Here is a 21,994-nt window from a genome sequence, read left to right as displayed (position 1 = left end):
TGAAGCATGCCCCATAACTACTTTCAGCTTCTGCTTTTTATTAGTAAAGTGGGAGAGATCATGAAAATACTTATATCACCAGGTCATTTTGAGCATCGTATAAGATTTTATATATGCAAATTGTTTTGCATACAATATAACAAACAAATTTTTTGTTTAAAAAATAATAGGTCTATTAGTCAAGAAAAAAAAACTATGATGTTTCACATTTTGTCAAATCATTCATCTACATTGAAATAATAGCAGTATACAAAAGTTAGGTCCAACTCATTTCAGCCATGGTTTCTGCAGCTAAGATAAATCAAAAACTGAAGAAGTCATTGTCATCATCATCATCAAATCATCATCATCATCATCATCATTCACTTAGTATTTAATGAGTTCTTGCAATATGCCATGGATTAAGTGTTCAACATATATTATTAGCTCATTGTTATTTTAGCGCAATATTATTATTTTACCACCAACAATTTTTTTACTATTCCCATTATAGAATAAAGTGAGAAAGCTGAGGAACACAAAGCTTAGGTAACTAACCCAAATCACCAGAAAAAAAAATAGTGCTTTAACAGATATCTTGCTTTCACATAAAATGTGATAATAATTCCTACCCATCAATAAGAGCTTGACATTGAGCTAGTTACTTAACACTGCCAAAATTCTTCCCTATAAAACTAAGGCAAGGATAGTACCTACTTCATAGAGTGTTTGTGAGCATTATTACTAAAGGAAGTAGCGTAAGTAAAAAATCAAATACAGTATCTGACCAACAGTAAATGCTTAATAAATGGAAGCTTTTTTTTTTTTTTACTATTTCTATTATCATAATCATCAAATTTTTCTAATGCACCTACTAGTACTTGAATATATAGAAAAACACTTGGCAATAAAAACAAGTCCAAATGTACATAAGTAAGTGACAAAGTAATATGAGAATTATAGATATTAAATACAAAAAGCGTAAGTTTATGTCAGAGGCAGCAACCTAATAGTTAAGTTCCCATTGATTTCACATTCTTGATTTTAGTGAAACTTGTATTTAGTGGATGATTAAAGTCTCAGTATCCTGTTGTCACTTAGCTATCTGAACACCTGAGCTGATATAGACATATCTTTTATATTTAGTGATTACTGTGTCTACCATTAGAGTGTTCTTAGAAATGACAGTAAAGCTAAAGATAGAAAGCAGCCACTTAAAGCAAAGCCACATCTTGCCATGCTGATGATAAAGCATTATAATCCATGTCCCTTTTTGAAAAGAAATGTCTTTTTATAATAAGGCAAAACCACATTTTAATCATACTGCTTTGCCATCCAAAAAAAAAAAAGGCAGCCAAACTCTTGATATCAAATTTAACGCTAAGCTACTTCTTGCTGCATGCAAAATTCCAACTAAAACAAGTTCAGAGCAAAAGCAATATATTTTTTTGGGTTATAAGGGATTCTGTAGATAAGAGATATCAAGGCAAAAAACCAAATGATTAACTATTCATTAATAAATTTATCTGCAGAAATATCTAAGACATAGTGTATTTCTCAATGTGCCAAATGTTCTGCAGAGGATGGAACACTATTATTGAGAAGACTACTTAAAAAAAAAAAAAGCTTGGTAATCCAAAGAAAATAGAGATATCTAGAAATTATTGCATCCATGATACAGTATTATGCTCAAGGACTCGTTAATTCTGGGATTTCTTGGAACCAGTTATCCTCAGAAAGATTTTCATGATATCAGACAATATCATGAAATGTTCCAAGACTTCCTCAAATTACTTGTGGGTTATTTAAGAAAACGTTAAGGGAATCTGCAAACCTGGCTGAACTGAGCTGTAAAGTGGTGGTAAGTCAAACATTGCCAGTATCAGGGCTCCTCCCTGCAAGAAAATTAGAAACTACTAAGGCTACATTAGATAGCAGGAACCTGGAGGTAAAAATAAGGCACCATGGAAATAATACCTTCCAATTTTTAAAGCCCTGCTTTTTTTCTGATGAGCTATTTTCTAGTGGATTGATAGTTAATTTTCAAGTTTGCCTGATTCCTGAAATATCTTTGACTCTGAGACCTAAGAATGAGAAAAAGTTTTCCAAGCTCAGTAAAGCTGAGATATACATAAAATAGGTAAATATTAAAAGGATACTTTTAAATTGGGTACCTACTTCATTTTTCTTCTAAAGACTAAAAATGATGGAAGTTTGGATGTGTCTCTTGGAAAAGGTGATGTATTACTTATTCCACTGACTTAGTTCTTTATATGCAGTTTATTCTGTAATTTACTAAAATTTTTAATGATTTCCAGACAGCCTGAAGATATGAAGGCTATTTCATATATAATATTTTAAACTTCATTAAGCAATTTCAAATAAAGATTTTAACAGTGGTTTGTTTTTTCCACAGTTAGCTGATGAGACATAATGAGTATTTGGCAAAGTATGGAAAAGTAAAATAATCTTGTGAAGGATTAAAACACAGATTGCTACTAAAGAAAGGAAATCTGCATGAAATCAAATGGAGATAAAGTCTTACATCGTGTTATTAAAGATCTCTCTCTCCCACAGTGTAATTCTAGCCCCATCTAATTTGGATTAGGTAGCATGAATATTTTAAAGAAAAGTATTGTCTTTTAGTAAGAGTTGGCTACCCTAACTAGATTTATAGGAAAATTTTAATGTGTTGTTATTAACTTCTATGTTATTTATTCATGCATTTACATAAAGGAATTAAGAAAAATCAGATCTATCCTATGCTTTCTCGATGCTCCTGAGATTCTTGCATATGTAACATCAGTTTGGCAATAAAAAGCATTCCTATCCATGTTATCATTGAGTTGATGGGCAGTTGAAGATGTATAAATGTGCACAATTTAGTTTGCTAGATGATTTGTTCTTTGACAGCTTCATCAATAAAATTAATTTCATTTTGGCCTCCACAAGTATTCGCTCTAATGAAGATTTTCTTTGACATTAGTGAGCACATTTGAAGAACTGTATTAAGCTTCGATCATGTCTGTTTCTATGTTGTTGATTCTGTTCTAATTGTCTAACTTAATTCAATAAGTGTTTGGAAGGCACTTACTACCTGCAAATGTGACTTCCTGAGAGTAGGCTAAGATACATTAAGATTTCAAATCACTTTAGGATGTCCCTAATCTCTCCATCTTATCAATGGGACCCTTATCATACAGTAACAAAGAAGGCCAGCGTAGAAATGTTGTTTTCTAGATTTAACCACAATTCTCTATTCTTGCAAGTAGAGAGTTTAACCTACTTTTAAGTAAAAGGAGATTACGTCCCTTATAGTTTCTCTTTCTTCTTAAAGTGACTGAGAATATGCTATGTGATAGATATTACATATCTATATAATTTAAAGTAGTAGTAGGAGGAGGAGGAGAACATGACCTAAAAATTTAACATGGGATAAGTAATTAAGAAGAAAGGCCCTAAGGGAAACCAGGAGTACCTCTGTCCATCTAAGGAAAAAGTAGAAAAATAAAAAGAAATTGTCAGTATTATTATGTCTTTATTTTTCCTCCTATTAAATATACAGGATTTGTGTGAAAGTGTTTAAAAATTATGCGGGGTTAATCATATATATAGATACATAAGTGTATCTATATAAAAATATGTTTGTATGTATATACACATGTATATATACACATATACACACACACACACACACACACATATATATATATGTATATCTACACACACACACATAATTCATGTTCTGAAAGGACAAAACAAGATATTCACATTTGAAGAGATGACTCAAAAGTTGACATCCTTTCAAGTACTATCAGTGAAGTGTACAGAAAAAGTTGGGAAATAACACAATGAAAAATTCCTCTTTTCATGAGCATTTACTCATTTAAAGCTATTTATATATTATTTTTTATATCTTAAACTTCTATTCAGATAATATTTTAGAAAGACTGTAGCTAAAAGGATTACCAAAAATACTTTTCCTGAATTACAAGAGGTCCCAGAGGGTTGGGGGAAGAAAGGAAGACATAAAAAAAATCACCTAAGAATCTAATGGAAAACTGCACTGACATGGATGGCCAAAGATAAATACCCAAATCAGCAACTTTATTTTTATGGTAGTGTGAGATAAGTATGTGTGTGTGAAATTGTGAGGTTGTGTTATACTGAGTGAGGAAGGAATAAAGGGGATTGGTTTGGTCCCACTGGATATGTAGAGAAATTGCAGCATATTTATGTGTCAGCTCATTCTTAAAATTATTGCTCTGGAACATAGTAAAATTTAAATTATTATTTAACATGCTTTCAGAGATTCATAGATAAACTTTTTCTCTATTGCAAGCAAATAACACACAGAGTCATAATCCTTAAAACTTTTTAGCTATTTCTCCTGACATATACCTCCATATTTCTAAACAATGTGATTATACTATTTTTCCATTCCATGGAAAATGAAGCATTAGCTTTCAGAAACTATTCACCCACCATTCCTAACCCCATGCCCTACAAAACTCTATGTTTAAAAATAGTTGTATAATTTGTATTAAGTCAGTATGTACTATTTGCATAATTTTAGTTACGTAAAAATTTCAAAGCTAAGCCAAGTAGTATACTGTGATTACATTCTTTTTCTTTTAAAACTTTTTGTTTTTCCTGGAGTTAATTGATTTTTCTAGTTTTCTATGTCATTATTACTAATTTTTTCACTTACATTATCTAACTTTACTATAAAATTCCCCTCGGTGTGGTCACATACATCATATAATCTATTATTTCTGTGTTTTTTTCCTTAGAGATATCTCTCATAGAGAACTTTAGGATTAGTGTGAAATCACTATCCACTAGACCTACTACATAAATTTCAACCTGGAAATTCCATTCTCTAATCATTGTGTTGAATTCCTGACTTCCATGTTGCCATATCTTTTCAATTTTGTTTTTATTCTCTCGTTTGGGTGGAACTGTTCCTCCAGTAATTTCTCGAGAAGAGGGAAAAATGATTTAAGGCATCTCATATAATTTCAAGTAAGAAATAATTTCCCACCAGAATTTTGAGGGCATATTTGCCCATCTTATTTCTAGCATTACAATTGAGAAATCTAATACCATTTCCATGCTCAATACCAAATATATAATCTCTTTTTTTTCTCTCTAATAACATTTGTGACCATTTGCTTACCTCTAAATTTCTGAAATTTCACAATATTGTTTCTTGGTGCAGTTTATTTTTATTTTTTGAATTATTGCATCCTTCAATGCTTCTCTTCAACCTGAAGACTTGGGTCATTAGTTCTAGAGATTTATCTGATATTTATTTCTTTGAAAAATTTCTCCCATCAATTTTTTCTGAAATGTTCCAGAGAAATGTGATTTCCCTCCAAGGTGAACAATTACTTTTCTAGTTGTAAGTAATTCTGTGGAGTTTATTGTTGCTTCTGCTGTCTTTTCCAAAGAGGTGATTCTGGAATAGTAAAAATCTGAAGCCAGAGGAAAGGAAGCCTTCTTCCATAGATAGGAAATCTAACTTAACTCCCATTTGACCTGACTGTGTTCAAGGCAGGAAAATTCCCACAGAGGGCCTCATTCATGGATTTCCTTCTCTGGAAGCCCTACCCAACATTTATACCATCCCCTAGAAGGAAAGAAGGAAGGAAGGAAGGAAGGAAGGAAGGAAGGAAGGAAAGGAAGGGAGGAAAATGGAAGGGAGAATTGATAACCCCTCCTTTATGTTAAACTTTCCATGATATTTGTGGCCATGCAAGGACTTATTCTCCTTGTTTACATGAGTTTCTCCCATAAAATTGCAAACTTCTTTAGAAAAAGTAAAATACATTATTTAGTTTTATATTTCCAATGTTTAGCAGAGTGTCTGTGGCCCATTGGCCACTAAATAAACACTTGTCAAAGAAATGATTATGATCATGCAGTGTTACTGTCATTTCTAGAGTACTGCCCATTTGATTTCAGCTATAGGTCTTTCACTTGAGCCATGTTCTCTCTGACTGTAGAATTAACGATAGTGATTGTCAACATGCTCTTCTTCCTTAAAAACAATTGCCAAGCCAAAATGTAAGGTATGTATTTATCTCAGAAGCAAGTTCAAAGGAGACCATAATCATTTGATATCAGTTATATGTCAATGATTCTCAAAAGAATGTTTCTGTTTGTTGTAGTTTTTTAGTACAATAACAGTCAATTAGAATTAATTTAAAAATATATGCTGTTTACTATGAATGCTTATTTTATGGAGTATTAAGTATTACAAAATTAACCCAAATGATAAATACGAAATCACTTTGTCTAAACACCCTATGCACTAATATCACAGAAAGTAAATTTGGACATTTCACAAATATTTTCCAGAAATGTTACATAATTAGCGGTACATACAGTCTCTTATAATATTAGTACAGTGGTGTTTAAACACATGCATTTAAGAAGTGAAAAATCCCCATGGAAATTCACTTCATAAAATCAACACCTTGGAATGACCTATACTTTTCCAGATCCTTCATCCAAATCCTCAGCAGCTGAGCTCATTCTGAATGAAACTGCATAAAAAAAATTACAAAAAAAAAAAAAAAGTAATAGAAATTTACAAAATAAGTAGTCAGTAGTTAGAAATATAATTTTAAATAAGGCATGGTGGTAAAGTGGCTTATAGGGAAAGTCAGGACTTTTACAAAGACTTCTCAATCTTACAGGACATATACAAGTTAATGAGGCAAATATGCTCAGACTCAATTGAAAATAATCCAATGTTCCTTTTTATTATTATTCTGTTCAGCCTTTAGATCATGATGGCAGATATTAACTATAAATCTTACAAATCAGAATTACAAATCAGTAAGTATGAATAAGAAAGGTTGTGTGTGTGTATATATATGTGTGTGTGTGTGTGTGTGTGTGTGTGTGTGTGTGTGTGTGTGTATATATATTTAATTTATCTGACCACAGGATATGGAGCAAGTACTCAAAATATAGTAATGATGATCATAATGATATTTAGGAAATTTTGTGTCTTGAAAGTAATAATGCTGTACATTCACAGGACTGACTTGGAAATATTTAAAGAAGCTAGATAAGAAGTTAGGATAAGAGTTAATATTGTGTTGGATATACCTAATTTATAATCTCTTTTTATAGCTAGATTGTCTCAGAACTTGTCGAACTGTGTTCTTTTGACATTATAAAAATACCTAATTATCAAGGTTGAGTGAAATACGTTAATTAATATTATGGTAAGGTCTTAAAGGCAAAATTTTAATGTAATCTGCTCCCCAAAGGGTTAATAAAACTTTATTTCTTCTTAGTAGAAGCAACGACACCAGAATTCAGTCTCAACTTAAATGTAAATGTGGCTTATGAAATGACACAGTAATACTACTTGGCATTTCTTAAGTTAGCTTGCACTTTCTACAGTGGATAAAAATTAAAAAATAAAAAAAAATATCTAAAACAGAACCACTCTATTACAACCCAAATGTGCCCATGAAAGCAGAAATTTTCTGACATTCATCTATGCGTTTTTTCCACTTTCCGTTGCCTCCCACACTATAATGACTTATGCATGGAATTCAGGGACTTTATATTTTCTTTTGAGTGCAGAATGAATGCCAACATGGAAAATGTGAATGCTGACCATTTTCAAAGATGGTCACAGACCTCTGAGGGAACTAAATAGTATTCAGAAAGATATTTGGTCAGGCTAGGGTACCAAATTCTAGTACATTCCTTAATTTCACTGGTCTTTACATTGTTGGAATATTTACCTTCCTGGCATACGCTTAGTGCTTAGTCAGAATAGCTTGAAATTTGGGGTTAAAAGTCAGAGTTCTTTTCAGTAGACTGAAGTGACCCAAAACCACCACAGCAGTTAATCTTGTTTATGGCTGAAATCAATAAGCCAATCCATGTTATGTGCTGACAGTTCTTCTGTGGAATAAAAAATTACAAGTGTTTGCTCTTTTAATGGGATTTTTCTTTTACAGTCTACTAATTTGGTTTCATTATAGGACAACATTTAGGTCAGTCCTTCTTATTAGGTTGAGTTTACACGGGTATAATTTGCTTCCTTTAACTAAGGGTTTGAATCATTCAGGGCAGAAAAGGGTGAATAACAGGAATGTGTTTATATTCTGACTTTATCTTATGCCTGGTTTTCTTGTTTACTTAAATTTTTATGGCCAAATTCTAACAGAAGTATACAAACTAAATACCATAGAAGCCAAAAAGAATGAGACTGAAATTTCTGAAGAATTGTCCCAATTGTCTTGTCATGTTCACATCTTCCTTTTGGTTCCCTTGAATTCCTGCCTGAGGAGTTTAGATTTTTTTATATATACTAAAGATATGTGGAGAGAAAAGGTGGAGGTGAGATCTCATTCCATGGAGACAATGAAGTGTGTTGACTCTCTAAGCCTGACCTTAGAACCAGGGCCTGGTTTGAATCCTGGCTTACTTCCTAGATCTATCACCTTGGGCATGTAAATGTATTTATCCTGAGGTATCGTAAATGGTATGTAGTATGCTTTCTTATCCATGAATTATGTGTTAATATGAGCTAAATTAGATTATTCCACGTTTCTTAGTCACTCCCTGGAGTAAATACATCCTGATATTTTGGGACTGTGCTAGCTCTTTCACACACTAATACATTACAAATGCTGTCTATGTAGCTCAAATTTTGCATGAACAGTTCCCTGGTGGCCTTTGTTGCAATTCAAACCAAACAATGAATAGATTTCTGTAAAGAATTGTATTCACAAATGTAAGTCAAGAACTCGTGTAAACTAAAGCAACAAGTTACTTCCAGTGAATTTCATTAAGTGTCGCAATCCAAATATTTTCTAAATGGAGTTTTAAATGTTCAATATTTATATCTTTATTCATTAATAGATCAATCAGCTGTAGTTAAAAGTATTGTCAATGTCTTTTTGATCACAGATATTCAATGTGGAATTTTCTTCTAATATTAGGTTACTTCTTAAAGAAGTAACACTATAGAGCTATTAAACAGAAATTTTATAAACTCTTTTACTTACTCTTTCTAGCACAGATTAAGTGCTCTTTTTTCCAAGATATATTTTCACTTTAGTATCATATTCTGATACTAAACATATTTTTAAATTTTTTTATAGGTGGCAAATGACAAAACTCATTTTCTTCTTCAATCAGTGAATTTGAAGTAATCTTTCATCAAGTTCCATCTCCTTTAGTCTCATATGGAATGTATTTCTCTATCTGTTGTTAAACTACGATGACATGTCTGTAGCTATCAGAAAGAGAAGCTGGGAAGAACATGTGACCCAATGGATGGGACAGCCTTTTAATTCTGATAATCATAACACAGCATGTCATCATGGACTAGTAGCTGAGAGCTTGCAGGCAAGTATGGAAAAAGATGCAACTCTAAATGCGGACCGCAAAGAGAAGTGTGCTTCACTACCAGACTGCTGTCATGGATCAGAACTGAGAGATTTTCCTGGGAGGCTAATGGGTCACGTTTCAAAGGAGGTGGATGAAAATGACAGCCATGAAGGTGAAGATCAGTTTCTTTCTCTGGAGGCCAGCACAGAAACACTAGTGCATGTTTCTGATGAGGATATCGATTCTAATCTATATCTTACAGATGATAAACGGATTTTAAATTCCCAAGGCCATAAAACGTCAGACCAACACAGTGTCAAAGAAATAGCCTCCTTAGTAAAGACACTGCCTATCACGGAAAGTAATCAAGATTCTTCTAACTCCTGGAGAGCGGCTGGTGGAGCTGATTTAGCACTGGTAGAAAAAAGCAGGGAGAGAAAAGGTATTGACATTATAAGTAAGAGCCTGGAGCTTTGTAATGATATAAGCTTAAGTGAAATAAAAGATGCATCCAGAATAAATGAGTGTGATTCACTGAATGTGAAAGATATTGTGCCTGAGAAGCAATTGCTTAATTCTGCTGTAATTGCTCAGCAACGAAGGAAATCTGACTTCCCTAAAGATGAACATGAAAGAAACACCTGCAGCGTAGTACAAGACGAGTTCTTTACTAGTCCTTGTACAGACAGAGGACTGCCATTATTAAAAGCAGATTCTGGAAGCTGCCTTCTGCAGCCTCCTTCCTGCCCTAGTGGAATGTCAGCTGAAAATGGCCTGGAGAAGAGTGGCTTCTCAGAACATCAAAACAAAAATCTTCCAAAGGTCAACTCAGGAGATGGCATGCAGTGTTTACACTTTGAAGAGACTCTGGCCACCCAGGAACCCACAGATAATCAAGTCAGACTTCGCAAAAGAAAGGTAAGACACATGCACAGATTATTTCTCTTTTAGAATTTTGTAAATATCCTTGTTTCGTCAGTTATTATTTTGCTAGCATTAAAGAGATATGTAGATGTTTCTTTTTCCCTACAATATAGCTATATAACTCAAAGAGTATCTTCTTCGGGAAACCATCAAAATATGTAAAAATTAAAATATAATTATCCATTTCACTAATAGTATTTATAATGGTTTATGAACATTCTATTTGAGGATTGTATTGAAGACTGTACTGGTTTAACTTTCTTCAGTTGGAAGTAAATAGCCACCAGATGGCTCATAGTTCAAGGCCCATCTAAAGAGTGATCTCTAATTTTTAGAAAGTCATGGTATTTTTTAAATTTAATATTATTTGTTTGGGCTTGTTTCTTTTTCCTTTTAAAAAGCATACTTAACATAACAAAAGTGGTATAAATCACGTATTAAAAATGGCTCCTTTATATAGATAAAGACAACAGTACCCATTCCTCAAAATATGCTGATACTATTTTAAATGATACTCTGATACATTTTCTATCAAGAGATAAATCATCTTTTCTCTAACTCTTAAAAAGGGCCAATAATTAAAATTACCTTTTTTATGCCAAAGCCCCTTGACTGATCTTGTAGATGCTATGATGCTCCCCTCAGTGGTTTCTAAGTGAGAGAAGCAAGAATTGGAGTGGAGCTACATGAAGCAAGGATTAGCTAGTGAGCACTTGATCAATATTTCCCTTTTCCTTAGGATTTCGCCCCAAACTCTTCCAACTACGTAGTGCGCTATAATCCCGATGTAAATATAAATAGTTCTTCTATAAATTCAACATGGCCATTGATATTGAAAAAAACCTGCAGGTTGGACTCTTAGTGTAACATCCCTCTCTTGATCTAATGCTAATCCATAATTGTAATTCTAACACAAAACTAATGGTCTTGGTTCTGTTCAACTGGGGCTATCTACAATGAGAAAAAAAAATCTCCAACTCTGTGGTAAAGAAGTCTAGTTTCAATTAACTGTGGTTTTGCTAACAAACTAGATCAGTAACATGTCATAAGTTAGTTTAAGTGAAGTCAAAGACTTTATAGCAAAGATCAATGTGCTCAAACTACATGCTAACAGAGCATTCTGTGCTTCTGACAAGCTCTTCCTTTCCTATATAAATTGTACAAAATGTTAATGCTCCATGAAGTTGTTTATATTAGAATGCTCAAGTCACTTTTTTAATAAATTTCTATATATCCCACCAAATCTCTTGCAATAGTGACATAAGAAAGTATTAATTGACCTATGACATAGCTCCCCTAAAATATGACAAACCCTGCCCAACTGCCGACAGAAACATTAAACATTCCAGAAACATATGCTCACCACTTGGACATTTATATCAATACTAAGAATGCTGGAAAGAATTTGCTCTTGGATATGTCACTATAGCATGGTCACATTATGAGAGCTGTAATTATATCTCATTTACAAGTTCTAACTTAAATATTCTATTTTAAGCATCTTATCATTCTAAAGTGTTATGCCATTGTCTGGGGGAATAATTGTTTTAATACTATAACTCATTTAGGATACTTTATAATAAACATATTCAATTTGAAATTTTAGGTTTAGAATTTACTCTGGAAAGGTATGGGTATAAGAGAAGCCTCTAGAATCAAAAGCATGGCAATTTTTGTCCTATTTCATATTTATGAGAGTTAAAATACCTTTGCATTGGCAATTAGCCATTTTAGAACTTTACCAAAAGTAATAACAAAACAATTTCATTAAAATGTATGTACAGAGATGTTCAATATTGTATGACACTGACAAAAATAGAAACAACCCAAATTTCCATCAATAAAGAATGTTTAATTATTGTTCAGAATGCTATGTATATGTTATAGTTAAAAATAAAATGCTATTTATAAACTATACTACAGTTTGGAATGCTATAAAGCTGTTAAAAAGATGGAGGAAATTCATGTGCACTAACTGAATGATGCTCATGATACAGTGTATCTGATAAAACATAATGGCAGACCAATATGTATAGCACATCCTAACTTTATATGATAAAATATGTGTATATGCAGATAGAGATAGACAGAGATGAGAAGAGGGGAGGGATATATAGACAGGGGTATAAACTTCTCTATATGACTAAATAAGAATATGTCAAATTCTAGTGAAATAGGCACACACTTGTTAACAGCAGTTACTTTGAGAGAATGAATTTAAAAGGGTAGAACTGGCAGATTTTCACTTTTTACCCAATATAATTTTTGTAAAAAGTCATGGAATTATGGGGTAAAATGTGTATAATAAACAGAAGTACAAAAACAAAATAATATTAGATGTATTAACTATTGGAAGCATTTTCTATATGACACAAAATAACCCTTTATTTATTATGGTTATTATTACATTTATAAAATGAAAACAAATATTTGCAGTTTTTCAAAATATCAACAAGGATTCCAATCAACTACTCAATTCCTAATGCCAGTGTGTCTAGTTTAAAACAGATAAGCCTTTTGGAAAGACACATGAGCCACATTTTCATATCTAAGCTATTAGATGCCAGATTCTGAAAAGAGTTTGCTCAATGACCTGTATCTTTAAAGCTATTTGTCAGCCATGGTGACAGCTTTAAGATTAGAGCTTGGAAAAGTGAAAATAGAATATAAGCTAATAAATTTTTGTTAGAGAACTTCAATCAGGTCATTATCTGATGGTCATGTGAGTGAACCAAATCCTTCATTGAATTTATGAGCATTGTTTTGGGTCAGAATATAATCAAGATTCTAAAACTTGAAAAAACTGAAAATGAAAACAAAGCTTATAACAGGGATCCTCAGAATGTACTGAAATAGTACTCTAGAGATATCATTGTACTTTAGATATAATTTATCATTCCTTGAAACCTACAAATTTTGGCAGGCATTCATTGTTTAGCGTGATGTGTTTTTTCTTGTTTTTCAATGATATTTCTGGCCATCAAGGATAGCCATACATATATTTATTAAGAATTTCAATTGGAGAGGGCTGGATTTGTAATATATATAAATATTAACCTTTGAAGCTAAGAATTCCCCTAAATATGATGACAGATATCATTAAACTGAAGCCACTGAAATCAAAGGAAAACCAAACAGATTATGAGCAGATATTAGCAAATGATCCAGAAGGTCATGTGGAATATGACCAATGCTTATAAGGTGTGGGTGGGTCTTTGGGGTAAGGCAGCTGGTTAAGAGCAATTCTCAGAGACAAATTCCAAAGAAATCTGGAAGAGGGAGGCAGTCTAAGAAGTGGTCTCTTTAAACAAAATGAGATGTGAAGATGGAAAATATGTAGGGAAAGACTTGAGGTTAGACTTTTTTTAGAGAACTAGTGTATTTGTTCTTGATGGTGGTTTACTAATTAAAGAGAGTCCAAAATTCAGTCTTCTCTAGAGGCTATTTAAATAGTTCCCAAATTTTTGAATAACCATAATAGTTATATAAATGTATGAACATATTTTCATTTGCTAACAAAAGCATAATCCGTATTACAGAGCAAAATAAACTCCAAAAGATAATGCAAAAAAGATTAGAACTTTAGGAAGACACCTAATTTCACATTTAAACAAAAACCTCACATTCCAACAATAAACTAAACTATATCATTTATGCTATAAATTTGACTGCTATCACAGAAAACCAGGTGCAAAAGTGATTTAAACAACATCTTTCTCTCACACACACATAATAATTGGGTATAAGCAATTCTGGACCAAGGTGTAGTCTCCATGTCATCAAAACCCCAGACCCTTTTAATCTAACTGCTCTGCCACCTTGAGCCCTTATCCATATTCAGGTCAGTGAGAAGAGTAAGGCGTACAGGATGACCATACTCTGTGTAAAGGTGGGACCAAGAAGGTGCGTTATTTCATATTTCATGCATAAGAACTTAGTTGCATGGCCACACCTAGTACTATGGCCTGAGAGATGGAATCTGCATTCTGGGCAAGGAGATGTCAACTAAAGATTCTATTATCAAGGAAGAAGGAGAAATTTTATATTGAGGGATAATTCATAACATAAATATGGTAATGAACAATACCCTAACATAAATATACTCCAGTATATCATGGCATTTTGTGAAAGGAATAAACAGGCTGTATATATGTTCTCTAGTATTGTGTATAAATACCTGATGCTTTAATTTCACACTACAGAATACCTTTCCATGGTAGGGAGCTGTTTTACACATTGAAATGATGTTGATCAAATGCTCTACTTTTTCTTAGGGGAAATACTGCCCAGAAACAAAATATTATACTGTGCATACTATACTTCGCCTCTGAACAATTTTAATACATTAATTAGCAAAGACTGGTAAAAATTGAATGTTTTCTCCTTACTCTATCTTTAAAAATTTATAAATTTAGTAAAAGTACACTTGTATCTGAAGTGACCTTCTCATTACTCTCTATGACCTTTTTGTTTCTTCTATCTCCTGAATGCCTGTATGTCAGCCTTGTAACATGGGGAGGTTAACACTGATGGGCAACATATAAAGAACATAATAAATTATGCGGAAGATGGAATGGTGCCAGCTGATAAGATGCCAGCGGAAAGAATATAAAAGGGAAGGAAAAACTTGCCTAAGAAATAAAAACCAAAAAGATGGTTAAGTTGAACCCCCGTGACATAGGGAATGAAAGTAAGGTCTAGTGGAAGAATTAGTTTGTTAGTAAGCCTGGTTATCAGTTGACAAGGAAGGAAGGAATGGAAAGCATGGTAAGTTTATATAGCTCTGTAGATAGAGTCATAATGGCAATATGATTTATACTAAGGTCACACTGATTTTAAAGACACAGGCCTATTGAACAGATTGTATAGATTTTAAACATCGTTTCCTAGATCAAGTATTAGAGTTGGCAGAGAAAGGTTGTTACCAGGTAGAAGGCTGATCTGTAGATGGATAACACAGATTTGTCTCAGCCATATTTTTAGGTAGGTTTATGTACCAGTTAAAACTGGTAGCTTTGTGATAGCTCATTTTATACCCTTAGGTCACTGAAAACCATCAAATTATTTCATGCTATTTAAACCATTTTGCCTTAGAACAACTAGAAAGCCCAAAACATATTTGCAGATTTGGGGGCTCAAATATTTTGCCTTATAACAAACATAATTCCCCTAAAACCAACTAGAAATGCAAAAACATTTAATTATATGATAAAGGGCAATACTAGATATAGTGTCTGATAAAATCAATCAGTAATAAATATTGAGCATTTTCAATATCCTAGGCCCTGTTTTATATACTTGGTACACTACCATGAGCCAGAGAGCAGAGTTTCTTCATTGTGAAGCATGTGGTCCCTGAAATGCTGCTGGAGCTCCCAAATATGGTGTCTGTTTGACTAATACGGAAGATTAGTACTGAAGGGAGGGAACAGTAGTGAGAAAGAAAGAGAGAAGGGGAAGGGGGCCCAAGGAAGAGTGACAGAAGTGGTGGGGAGAAGGAAACTAGGAAGAGAGATAGAGATCAGGAGGGCTGGCAGAGAGAGACAGAGAAAAAAAAGGATAGGCTAAAATACGATACCAAGAGTAGCACCAGTCAATTTCAAGAAGAAACAACAAAGCAAGTCCTTGACATCCAAGGAACATAAATTCGACTCCAGCAATTACAAAGCAGATGGACATAAATTAATATCATTTCATATGAGGAACTCTGTCAACTTGAACTGTAGCTCTACCAGGCTGAAGATGGAATTTTGATAAGCTTATGTATCAGAATGTTTTCACATTGGGGGACTTTCTCCAATTTCCTCAGCCAAGTTAGTTACTTGATTCTTTCTTCATTCATAGATGGCTTATTTCTATTACTCAAAATTAAATGATACTACAAATTTATTTGGTCCTACTATTACTAACATAAACATAAGTTCACTGGGGACAGTTTTGTGTCTATAGCATCCAGACCAATGCTTAGAACTGTGGCCATAAGTATTTGAATGAATAAATATTCCTGTCATGTTCAAGGATTTATTTTCAGAAGACAATATTAGGTGTCAAGAGCTCAAGTTATAAAGATGCAAAATAAATGAAGTCAGACAAATTCAGTGACCAGATATCCCATACTTTATACCATAATCTCTTCTCTGTTCTCTCTGTTAATTTCATGCTAAAACAGGGCATGAGGGATCCAGAGGCAAAAATAATTATATGAAATCTGGGTCTCTGAGACAACCTTCAAGGGTAAGATTACTGCCTTTTGCCATAAGATAACTAATTAATTACACTAATTAGTTATATAGGAATCTAAATAAATGTTATTTAGAACGTCTCTAGAGAGAAGTGGGCAAGGATTAGTGTAGAGGAGGAAAATATTATATTTATCACATTTATTTTGAATTTATCATTTAATTTTGAGTATTTATAATAAGATATATATTACCACAAAAGTATAAGTTATAGTTTGTAAGTAAACAGACACATGCTTGCTGAAAATTACATAATCAAAAATGTTGGGAGACCACTGGTTTAGAAATTCTCTAGCCTTTCTGGTTAATGTCACTTTGAGGAGGTTAGGAGTGGAGTGCAGGGAAGATGACAGGAATAATAGAGTAAGAGACTGAAAGACAAGTGAGTACAGGAGATAGACTTTTGTTTAGAGATTATCAGACAATAGTAAATTACTTTTTAATTTCTATTGTGAAAACCACATAAAGTAGGGATATTTATTGCCAGGTGACTTTAAGGCAGAAAAATATACTCTGAATGAAAGCAGTTTGATCTGAACTTTTCTTGTTCCAGATTTTTTTTCAGTAGTTATGAAGTGTGATGGGCCTCTGTTCCAACCAGTGACTTAGACCAAAACTGCAAATTTACATTATTAGTAACAAGATCATTAATAAGTGCACATTTATCCAACATCAGCTTTTATTGGAGCAAGAATTAATACACTTTTATGATGTTATTTTAAATAATTAATAGGTATCGCAGAGCCAATTGCACATTAGAGGCCAGCCTAATAGTGAAACGTTTAGTTTCTTCCTCATGGATTTTTATTACTATAAACCAGGATCAACTTATTAATCTTTTAATACCAACAAAACCACCATAGATTTTGGCTGCCTCCCTCAAAGAAATGTCAAAAGTTGGGATAACTAGCACGGCCTACATAACAGGGCCCTGCCTCTGTTATCTGGGCACTAAACACAGTGGTGCCAACAGACGCTGTTCGGTTTCTGGCTCATGTTCTTAGAAATAAAGTACTTCTCCCTGCTGCCAATGAGATCTCTATTCCACAGATATGTTTCTAACTGTCAAGAAAATTATAGTGCTATGTTAGAGATAACCTCACAATTTTCAAAGGAAACATAAGCAAATAGGAAAATATACTTTTATTCTTTTTTCAGTTCTATTTCTACATTGGCATAAGAATAAAACTAGTGATTAATGAAACTCTTCAATTTTTGGTTTTATTTTTTGAGCCAGCAAAACTTCAAAAAGACTTACTGATTTTTATATACATTAAAAGTTAACCCAGAAGTTTAAAAAAATAAAATAGCATCATTATTTGGTCTAGAAAATGAATAGCTTGGTCTAAGATTGATTTTCTAACCAAGAGGTTAAGCTGTGACGGAGAGAAAGAGCACAGTCTAAATTGAGGCGTGTTATTTAATCTTCATGAGCCTTCTATATCCCTGAAAAATGGAGGCAAGAGTCCCTACCTCCTAAGATTGTTAGGGACATTAAATTAGATAGAAAATGTGATTAAGCAGCTACATTGTACCACCAGTAGAACAGCCTATACCTTTTAACCAAAATTTGAGGTGAAGATTTGACAGTTAAATATTTGAAGAATTGCAGAATTATAGCTGGGAATAAGTCAAATTCTAGTGAAATCTATATTCATGGCATATATAGCCAGCCAGCCACTGTAGTTGGAGATTTCCAGAGTGCTGCACACCCATGGTAAATCTCCACAGCTTCTACGTGGAACAAAGTGATGATGCCAATGAACTCTGAAACCAAACTGCTTCTCTCACAGCTTTGTAATCTTGTATGTTACTTATTCCCTCTGTGCCTCAGGGGTTTTTTTTTTATCTGTATAATGGGATACTTAGCTCTGTTTTTAGAAATATTAGATAATTGATAAATAAAGTAATTAAAACAGTGTCTGACACACAGTAAACACCTTGTGACTTTAACTAGTAGTTGTTGTAGTTGCTTTTTTTTTTTTTTGGTTGTTTGTGTTTGTTTTACTAAATACCCTAGTTATAGATCTGAGAGTAAGCTAAACTATCTGGGAATAATTGTGAGGAAAGTGACAAAATTTAAGACAAGATTTAGAAAGTAAGTCAACTCACATAGACATCTTTGCTATCTAATTATCATTATATAGTAGAGCCTGGAACATGCACTCATTATCTAAATAAATATTAAGTACTTTCTCTTTCCCATACACTTTGCCATGTGTGGTACAGAATTTGAATAAGAATCATATATTCAATCTTACCTAAAGGAACTTATACACTAGTAGGAACAATGTAACACAAATAAAAAATTTTAAAATATTCATTTAATCTAATTTTAATAACCTATTACTATAAGAACCTTGTGCAATATTAGGTTTTGAATCACAAGAACGGTAACATCATGGTTCAACCTAATCCAATTTGGAAAGTGTTGATATTTATGGAGCTAGAGGATTACAGATAGGAGAGGAGCTCCATCCCGTTGGGGAAGTCAGAGAAGGCTTCGCCAAGTGTTGCCTGAGCTGTGCTTTGAAGAATGCAAAGACTTTACACTTGTGAGAATGAGGGAGAGGGATCTCTCTGTGCTTACTTTAGCTGTTCTCGAGAAGTACTTTTTTTTTTAATACACAGACTTAAACTTTAGAGAGTAAGTGAAATAAGCATATCCTTCAAAAGGTCACTTTGTAAATAGACACTTTTAAATGCTAAGCTTTTTTTTGTACACTATTTCATAGTGATATGAAAATCAAGAGGATGACAGTACTTTCTGTTTTCAAACTTAAATTTTTCACTAAGTAATTTCTCAACTCACTTTATCTAAAATAAATAAACAAACAAACAGTCTAGATTTCAACATAGTAATGAGTCCTGAGGAAAAAAATGCTAGCTTTATTAATTTGCTCTACAGCTAGCATTTGATTAGTTAGCAGAAAAGAAAAATAAAGATTGTGAAAAATTTGCTTGATTACTGAAACATTACCAAGAGATACACTAACAAAATAGTTTCAACTATAAAATGATGATGAGATTAGATAGTAAGTCTCATTATCTATCATACTCTCATAAATATGTAAGAATCATCCATGGCATGCTATTAATTTTTTATAATTATAAATGATAGTTAATGCAGTGATATAACAGCATAACTGACTAAAGCATGAGAAGTAAAAAAGCAAAAGAATAATTTCTTGTTTGTTAAAAATTCGATTCTGATTATGTCTCATATTCCACTCACATATTGGCTTAATGTACAATTGGAAATTTTCTTTAGAATTACTTCGAAGAGGTACCCAAAGGCATTTCATTCAGAGTGTAACAGATGAGAAATGTACTTCATAAACAATTTTATCTTGATAAAGATAAAATTTCAATTCTGATCTTGAATATTTAATAATAAGAGCCCATAGGCCCTCCGAATGATATGAATTCTCTGATATATGACAGTGTGTTCAGAAGACAGCACTCAACAATCACATTGTACCCCTACTGTTGTTACACAACAAAGTCGGTGAGGAAGATTAGTGCTCAAATTCAGCGTGCCAGATAACAGCCTTCCATTCCAACATTATTATTTAAGTATTATTTAGATTAAACATCAATTTATGCCAGAAAATCCACTTATGAATTTCTAATTGAATTAAACTTTTAAAGAGAATTATGAAATGTATAAAGCCAAAACTATAGCATAAAAATCTAAGGATAAAATTAATTCACTTAAAATATGTATATATTTATATGTATATACACACACATATATAAATTAATACACATAAATTATATACACATATAAATTAATTTTTAATATCTGCACTAATCAAGCACAGTCTGAGATACAATATGTAGCTTCCTGCAGTAAGTACAATCTTTGGAGAACTGGATTAGAGAAAGTTACAAAACACATAAGAATTAAGTGGTAGATACCAAATGCAGGCTCATTAGCAACTTGGCTGATGGCGCTCTGCTCCCAAGTTTCTAAAGGAAGTACAAAAGGGAACCAGAAGCAGACTCATCCTCTGCAGTAAATATCACCTTCGGGTTTGTGGACCATTTTCTCTCCTCCAACCCCCAAAGGCACAAGGAAGTGGAGTTTGAGTCAACTCAGCTGACCAGTGCCCACCTTAAGAAACAAACAGCTGAACACTTGGGTGCAGAGTAGCTACTTCTCACAGTGTGTATTTGCCATTATGTAAGTGGAATAGTAATTTTCAATCCATTACTCAATAATATCCTTTGCATCTTGTCTTCATTTTGCTGTAACATGGTAACACAGTGTTTAACGTCCTGTCACATGCTTATTTACCCAACAGGCAAGACATTTTTCAGTTGACTAGACTGTTGTAGGCAGCATCCTACAAACCGCTATGGGATGAAGGACAGAGAATTTGTTTTTCATAGATTCATGGAATATTCCAGCTGGAAGAGACTTGAAACATCCTTGCATTTTACTTTAACTGGAATAATGTGTGTGTATTGACAAGGCCAAGGAGCTGTAATTTAGAGTGTTAATAGTGGTATGCCTTGTTACCAATGCAAAGTTGCTGCCCCACAGAGAAGATGCTGAGTTGCATATTATCATGGAAAAGCTATAATTTAAAAGTAATCAGAAAGAACTGGCCAACAGCAAAATGTAACACAAACCTAATATTAAGGTTTTTTTGAACGATGAAAGGAAATGTTTTATCCTTCTATTTCAGACATTTGTCCATTTCGTGTACAGAAAAAAAAAAGCTTTGAGAATTTAACTACCATTTCAGGTATATGTTGACAAAAATATAAAATAAATTTTTAAAAACTAAAATAGAGCCTAAAATGAAGTTTATTTTTCTCAGCTTCTCCCGGTTTAGTTTTATAGCAAAAAGTTGCTCTTTTCCGAGGCATGAATTTTCATTTAATTCAATTATTCTGTACTTTTTCCCTGTGATCAACCTAGACTTTTATCATAAATATTATCTCTATCCACTTAGAAGTTACAAAGTGCTTTCTCTCAGATGTCCACAGTGTTTGGGTTGAGGCATGATAAATTTTAAACAAGTTGAAAAGTATTTCAAACAAGTTCTATACTGTGAGCAGTCATTAAGGAGGCCAGGGGAGAAAAAGAGATAGCAAATGAATTTCAGTATAATCATCATGCAAATTTTTTAAACATATTTCTAATCATGTAAATCACTAAATTTTTATACTTAAAATTCTGTCTAGACTAGAAATAAAAAGCATGCTAAGTTGTACATCAGCCTATTCTGAGCAATTTAAAATAGAAATAAATCTATTTTTCATATTTACACATGTAATACCTTATAATTATTGGAATCCTGAATTTCCAACCCTGACCACTGAGATCATTTATTTTCTTGATAGAGAATAAAATGGGCAATAATTGTATTATTTACAGTAAGCCACTTGGTTATGAAATTTAATTACTAACTTTCACATAAATCTTTTCATTTTTACTCAAGATGTCTATGAAGAAGTCACTACATTGATAT

General features: G+C 32.9%; 1 protein-coding gene across 6 annotated transcripts in view; it reads left to right on the top strand.

Annotated features, from left to right (window-relative positions):
• DLC1 (DLC1 Rho GTPase activating protein) overlaps nucleotides 1-21,994 on the top strand; it is a 352,000-nt gene that overhangs the window by 5,058 nt on the left and 324,948 nt on the right. For all 6 annotated transcript variants that reach the window (XR_005649379.1, XM_039846495.1, XM_039846497.1 and 3 more), the window contains exon 2: nucleotides 9,120-10,266. Coding sequence is in view for 5 of the 6 variants with exons in the window: in XM_039846495.1 (XP_039702429.1) it covers nucleotides 9,244-10,266 (1,023 nt within the window). In the remaining variant the exon portion in view is untranslated. The remainder of the gene's footprint in view (nucleotides 1-9,119; nucleotides 10,267-21,994) is intronic.

Source organism: Pteropus medius, unplaced genomic scaffold (assembly GCF_902729225.1).
Source record: "Pteropus medius unplaced genomic scaffold, Ma_sr-lr_union100, whole genome shotgun sequence".
In the NCBI taxonomy this organism is placed as follows: domain Eukaryota; kingdom Metazoa; phylum Chordata; class Mammalia; order Chiroptera; family Pteropodidae; genus Pteropus; species Pteropus medius.
Note: the sequence above shows the minus strand (reverse complement) of the source record. Positions and strands in the feature narration are given on the sequence as shown.